This window comes from Pithys albifrons, chromosome 8, assembly GCF_047495875.1.
Source record: "Pithys albifrons albifrons isolate INPA30051 chromosome 8, PitAlb_v1, whole genome shotgun sequence".
Classification (NCBI taxonomy): Eukaryota; Metazoa; Chordata; class Aves; order Passeriformes; family Thamnophilidae; genus Pithys; species Pithys albifrons.
This window is the reverse complement of record NC_092465.1, coordinates 20,707,115-20,713,821: the sequence shown is the minus strand read 5'-3', so window position 1 is coordinate 20,713,821 and position 6,707 is coordinate 20,707,115. Positions and strand designations below refer to the sequence as shown.

The following is a 6,707-nucleotide window of genomic DNA, read 5'->3' as shown; positions in this document are numbered from 1 at the left end:
TTTTCCTGTACCATGGAAAAGGCATGTTTTAGGGTAGTATGGGTAGCTTTTTGAAACTGTCATTTATTTAAGAAGATTCAAAATTATGCTTTCGCAGTAGCAAAGAATCACAATAATTAAAGCATATGGCATTAAATCTCCTGAATTGTGTTAGTGGTAGGAAAGTAAAAATGATACAGTGAATAATACAAAAAATGAAAATCCATCAATTAAAGGGATTTTTAATTTGGTAAAACACCCCAGCCCATCTATACAGCTCAGAATTCATGAAGTGTTTCACTTCCCTGAGAACATGCTTTTCCTGCTTCAAGAAGACATCCATTTGCAGCCATTGAAAGCTCGTGCAGCCGAGCAGGATGACAACGGCAGTGACAGGACTTTGCAGCAGGAGAAGAGGCTGGATAGGTCACAAGGCTGAACTCACAGTAGCTGGGAGTCTTCTCAGGGAAATTTGTGGGGAAACAACTGCCCATCTGAGAAAACGTGAGCAGGGGCTTTGGGCACTGTGCCCTACCAAAAGGAGGCATTCAGCCCAGCAGTAGGGACCGCTGGCTGCAGAGAACCATCTCAAACAAAACCAAAAACAGACTGTCACACAGAGCCAGCCTCCTCTGATCACATGCACTCCCTCGAATCCTGTGCTTGATAATCGAGAGCTGTGAACCTCCACACACTGGGGTCAGCTCATTCCTGTGGGTTTCTTACTTTGCAAACAGCATAATTTCATGCTTATCTATGCCAATGCTCACACAGGCTCCACTCATCACTACCCACACCCCTGAGAAAAGAGTAAAAAGCAGGACTGCAGAATCTGGGTTAGATGCAAATTAGATCTATGAACATCAGAACAAAACTCAGTCTCCTCTGACAGCTATACACACAACACAAACTGATACCATGGTACTCTGAAGTAAAGAGTAACATTTGTGGGATACTGCAGGAAAATATCCTGTTTTTAAAGGAAAAGTGTAATTTCCTTGTGAAATACTCTGAGTTATGCAAGATTCCTATTGCAAGGGTAATGAAAATATTCACTGAAAATTTCAGGCCACTACTAAAAAAAGAAAGATGCTGTTATCCAAAGGTCAAGATCAAAAAGATGACTGTTTTACCAAATTTCTCAAAAGGTCAAAAGAAAAGGAAAAATTTAATACCTAAAGTGTACATTCATCAAATGGAAGAAATAATTATTCTAGAAACAGATTTGACAGGAAAATCAAGCACAGTTTTTCCAGAACCACAGTTTCTCAACTCAGCATTTTAGCAATTTGCAGCAGCAATGCTGTAATAGCTGCCATGAAATTAAGCACAATTTTAGTGTTATAGTAATCCCAATTACTAATACAAAATACATGACTGTGTGTAAGTAACCAATTAAAACACACAACAGGTTTACCCTCTATGCAAAGTACTTTGCATGCACAAGCTTTTAACTTTTAAATAACTGCCTGGCTATTGGGTGGAATTCAATGCCATTTTGGATGACTGGGATAGAGAGAAAAAAAATTTCATAAACACACAGATTGACAGTAGACTTTTATTAACATTATCTTACAATGCCGATTACTGTATTCCTAGTTTTATACTCTTCTGATGTGTTATCAAGATTGATTTAGATTCTACAGTAATGTACTGTACTTAAATGATCATTCATACAGGATATCACACCAGAATATTTGAGTAATACACGCACGCACCACTCTAGTTTGGACCTGTTATTTTTCAAGGTTAGCTTAATAAAGTAGGATTAAAAAAGTTATGGGGGAAATAAAAATTCTTGCTTAGCAGCAGCATGCAAGGATATTCAAGTACAATTTTTCAACCAAGTAATTTTTTGTTGTTGTTTTTAAATTGACTGGTGACTAATTCACCAGTACTATAATAAACACGATGAAATACCCAGATGTTAAAGTTAAGGCTAATAGTTTTACTTCACATCCATATGCACAACCAGAGAACATTCCATTTTAAATAAAACACAGTAATCAAATTCCGGACATATTATCTCTTGTATATATAGCATTGGAGCCTCAAACTACAGATTACTCGTTCATGAGCCCTGTAATAATGTTATGCTGGCAATGTAAAGAATCTTTTTGCTCTTTAACCACATTTACAAAATGGCCTGATATTCATAATGAGCAATGCAAAAATATCACAGGCAGAACTTATAATACAGTATCAAAAAAGTAATATTTTGGAAAAGACACAGCCATTTAGTCAGTGAAACAGAGTAATTCTAATCTTACAGGAAGTACTGTAATACTTTTGAAATATATATATATTTATATGTTTGTATAAAAACCAGCATCCTTTGTTGTAGGGTTTTCGAATTGCAGGTATCCAGAAAAACTCGTGTTTACTTACTTTCCTTCGGTCTGTTCTTGATTGCTATACAGTAATTTTATTTCCCCTATATACTTTTCACTAGATAATGACTTCCACTGGGAAACTGTTTTCTTTGTGTATGTGGTTTTATCATAAGATGTTTTTATTTTACACATAGAAATTTTATTTTACACATAAGCTATGAAAGTCAAAACTACCAGGAACTGCTTGGTAGTACTGTATGAAATAGCCAACAAATGTCCAACACTTGTGAAAAACATTAGTAGCAATATATTACATACCAGTATTTTAACTATAATCTTTCCTACCTACTTACACTGTGGGGTTTAGCCCAGTCATGCCTGTTCTCATGAATTTCTTAGTCCTTTAAGCATAAACTGCTTTGGCATTCATCCAGTGAGGCTGCACAAGCATTGGTTGTTCATGCAGGCTACCTCTGTTGATTTTTCTCTTTATTTGTTTTTCTTTTTTCGGAAACCAAGCAGAAAGAACAGTGATTACTTGAAACAAATACAGAGGAACCTCCTGAAATGACAGTGGAGATACAACATTATGTTTCATTTCCAGACTAGCTTGCACATCCCTGATCCAGTCACTCTGAACATCCATCTGGTTTGGAATGGCAGGCAGCCTTTTGGTTGTTATGCTTGTACCTGGGATCCGCTATGTTGGGCACCCTACAAATTCTCTATATACAGCAATTTCTGTATGTTATGTTTCTGTATGTTATCATGAACAATTTATTCAATTTATATGAAAAAAAATTTTCTGGAAAAAAAAGTGAAGACAGAATGTGTGTTCTGGATTACATTAAGAGCAGTAAGATACCTAATTTACAGCTATTTCACTTATCTATGGAGGAAAAAATTATGAATTTCCTGAGAATGCATACATTTTCAGTAATGCCTGAAATATTTCAACAGACCTCTTATAAGTGAAATACTCTTTAAAATTCAACTTTCATACCAATTTTTACCATGCAGTCTCACAATCATTTTACGGACCTGTCTAATTACAAATGCGTATCAAGCAAAAACCTGAAGCCAACACAAAAAAGGCAAAGAAATTTTATCCAACATATTTAGTAGATGTAATAGACAAATACACTGTTTCAGCAAAATTGCTAAAAACTCAATTTCATGCAGAGAAAAATAAAAACCTGACAGCTATCCCTGGAGCCTCTAAATAACTCTAAGTAAAATTTGTGATTCTTAACAATAATGGGCTTTAAAAAAAACACAAGAAAATGGACTACTGAGTGCAATCAGATTGCTCACACCATTTTGAGGATTTAATTTCAACTTTTGTAGCATTCTTTAGTAGCAACAACAGCTCATTTTGCAAAGATTTCACATGTTGACAAAGTTCCATTTCCCTTTTATGCCCATTACCCCACTCCACCCGGAGTCAAAGAGCTAAACTCCCATTCAGTTAAAGCTATTGTCAGTCACGATGCAGTCATGGTAACAGCAGTGATATGGTGTGCAGATGATGATGATGATGATTTACAAGCCATTATAATGTGGCCCCCATCTTTTATTGATATGATCGAAAGTATGAGACACCCACTGCTGCTCAAGCACTTTGTATCTTTCCTTGCATATGTAGAGGGGTTTACCACGCCTGTAGAGATTAAAAAAAGAAAAATAAGAAGAAAACAAATGGTTAATATGCCAAATAAATGCTTCATTATATAATCAACACTTTTTCTCTGAGGGTAAGTATGCATTTTATGGTGAGGGGCTTTCAGTTTTGCTTTTAATAGGATAACTGCTGGGACTTCCTTTACTCACAGTAGATACCAGAATCCAGAAACCACCATTTGTTTTCTCAGCCACATGTCTCTTGGAAGTTATGCTCTTTTCCTACACTGGAGTCCAACCGCACTGTTTGATTAAAGGCCAAACAACACCTCTGGGAGAGAAGTGTTTCCCAATGCAACACTCATAATGACTGACACTGGGAACGGCAACATAGAAATCTGTCTATTGGGTGCCTGGTGTGTGTAACTCAAAAACCAGCATTATACCACCTTTTGGCCAAGTAGCTCCCAGAACCCAAGAGAAAAAAAAGTCAGTCCAACTTGCAGTAAGTGGAGATTTTCCGTTCTTTCACAAAATGAAGGTAGAGATCTATTATTTTCTGTTATTGCATGTTACTTGACAAAGTTGATCTACACAGAGGTGGCAACAATGAAACACACTTGTAATGAGAACATTACCTCAGATCTCTGTCTTCTTCACCATGTGCATCTAGATAAACAGAACCCCAAAGGCAGAAACGATGGCCTCGTATGATGATGATTACGGATGCGTTAATCAAAAGAAATATTCCTGTCCCAGCTCCACAGTTTTGAGAATGCTGTAATATTACAGGTGTAGAAAAGCAAGAATTAAAAGTCTGTTTGTGTCTGTCAACTTTGTAACAGAAAGAATTTAAAAAATAGTCCTTAGTTTTGCTTCAGATAACATGTACACATTGCGTACTAAGAAACAGTTTGGCAAAGGATGGCCTGCCCCAAAATTCTCCCTCCAAACTAGAATTTACTGTGTTGTGCTGCCATAACACCTGCATGCAAACCAGTTCCCTATGCAAAAAGACTATTTGTTGTAATGTAAAAATTGAATTATAAAAATAAGCAAAAATATTCTCGGCAATATTTTGAATTTTTTGTTGTATAGCAAACTATATAGGATTAGCAAATATTTTCCATAGATGGCAAGAATAGGAGAAAGTGTTCAAAAAAACTTAATATTAGCTCTTTTACAATTGTCTATATTGTTAAACATTTGCTTTCTCTATCCATGCTCAGAGATCTAGTCTGTGTCTCTACAAATCTAGTAAAAAAAAATTTAATAATTCTTGCTTTGTTCAAAGTCTTTCATCTCTATGAGTAACACGATCTATGTTAATGAATTCATTTTAGCAATTAAAGAATGCACTCTTCCTGTATGGTTTTATTACAATTAGAAGCTATAATCAAATCAACTACAACAAAAATTATAAAGATTTGTTTTTTAAAACTTTGTTTTCATGAAGCTTGACACCTTAAATATAACTGTAAATTCTATTTTAAATTTTGTCCACCCCTTCTCTTCCCACCATATCAGCATTATGAGAGAGAAAAATGGAGTTGGAACAATTTCAAAATGGTCCAAGATCCCTTTGAAATTTCTTTGAGTTTGATTTTGTCCCATTTGTGAGTATCTCTAACAAATTCCTCTCATAGTTTTGTAAAAGCTATTCAGTTCCAGTCTTCCTCCAACTGTTCTATGGAAATAAAGAGAACAGCTGTCAGAGCAAACCTTTATCATAGCCAGAAAGGCAATACTAAATGTTGTTCAACTCAGGCTCCTGAAAGAACTTAAATATATGCTGACTAGAAAATTTTGCTGCTGAAAGTTGAAGACCATAAAAAAACCCACTCATCTGGTTATAGTCTGTAGGTCACTACTAGGTGGTCAGGTCTATCAGAAAGTACTCAACCCAACCACACGGTGATATTCTGTGTATGCAAAAAGTAAGGAACAAACAGGGAAATTAAGATAATATATGAGCAATCAGAATGTAAATAAATTTCAATTTGCTATGAATCAAAACCACGTGTCAACATTACACACAATGGCTTTGTAAAACTTCTACTAAAAGGTGAATTTGCTATGCAAGTAAACTGCTCTCCAGAATCCGGTCTAGGTTTATCCATCAGAAATAAGAACTAAACTGTATCACTGGGGGTTAGACTAGCTGACCTTCAAAGGTCCCTTCCCATCCAAACTATTCTATGTTTATACAAACACATTTTGAAAAGAAAACTGAGCAATGGAGTTGAAAACTATTAATGAGTGGGAGAATCAACTACAGAATTTGAATTAACTCTTTCTTACCAGTACACATTCACAGTAACTCTGTTGTTTGCAGCACAGTCCTTTCAAGCATACAAAAGTACCACAAACTAGACAAACAGCAGGATCTTTAGGAACCTTGGTACAAACAGAACAAGTCTTTCTGTGATAATACTGGAAAATGGTATTATAATTCTCAGGCAACTGAAGGAGGCGTGGCAAGTCCCATTTAGGTTCCTGGATAAGCAAAGCCTACAAATAAAGTAAGAATATATCAGTTCCATGCATTCATTTAAATATTTTTATTTCAAAGAAAATAGAATACCAAAGAAAAGAAGAAAGCAGTTTAAAAATCTCTTATTTCTTTTGCATTTCACAAATTTAGAAGTCAAACATGACCTTGCAAGTCACCTGCTCCTGGTTGATCACCCTCCCCAACTGCATTCCCACGTCATCCTTTGTAATAGGTGGAAAATGGACACTAGCCTTTTCCCATTTGCTAAATGTGACACATTT

The 6,707-nt window shown here is 35.7% G+C and overlaps 1 protein-coding gene across 4 annotated transcripts in view; it reads right to left on the bottom strand.

Moving 5' to 3' along the window:
- Positions 1-1,523: 1,523 nt before the first annotated feature.
- The window catches only part of UBR3 (ubiquitin protein ligase E3 component n-recognin 3), a 102,285-nt gene continuing 97,101 nt past the window's right edge, over positions 1,524-6,707 (bottom strand). For all 4 annotated transcript variants that reach the window (XM_071562891.1, XM_071562892.1, XM_071562893.1 and 1 more), the window contains 3 exons: positions 6,234-6,443; positions 4,571-4,710; positions 1,524-3,972 (listed from right to left, as the gene is read on the bottom strand). In XM_071562891.1, coding sequence (XP_071418992.1) covers positions 3,855-3,972; positions 4,571-4,710; positions 6,234-6,443 — 468 coding nt within the window. In that variant the 3' untranslated portion in view covers positions 1,524-3,854. The remainder of the gene's footprint in view (positions 3,973-4,570; positions 4,711-6,233; positions 6,444-6,707) is intronic.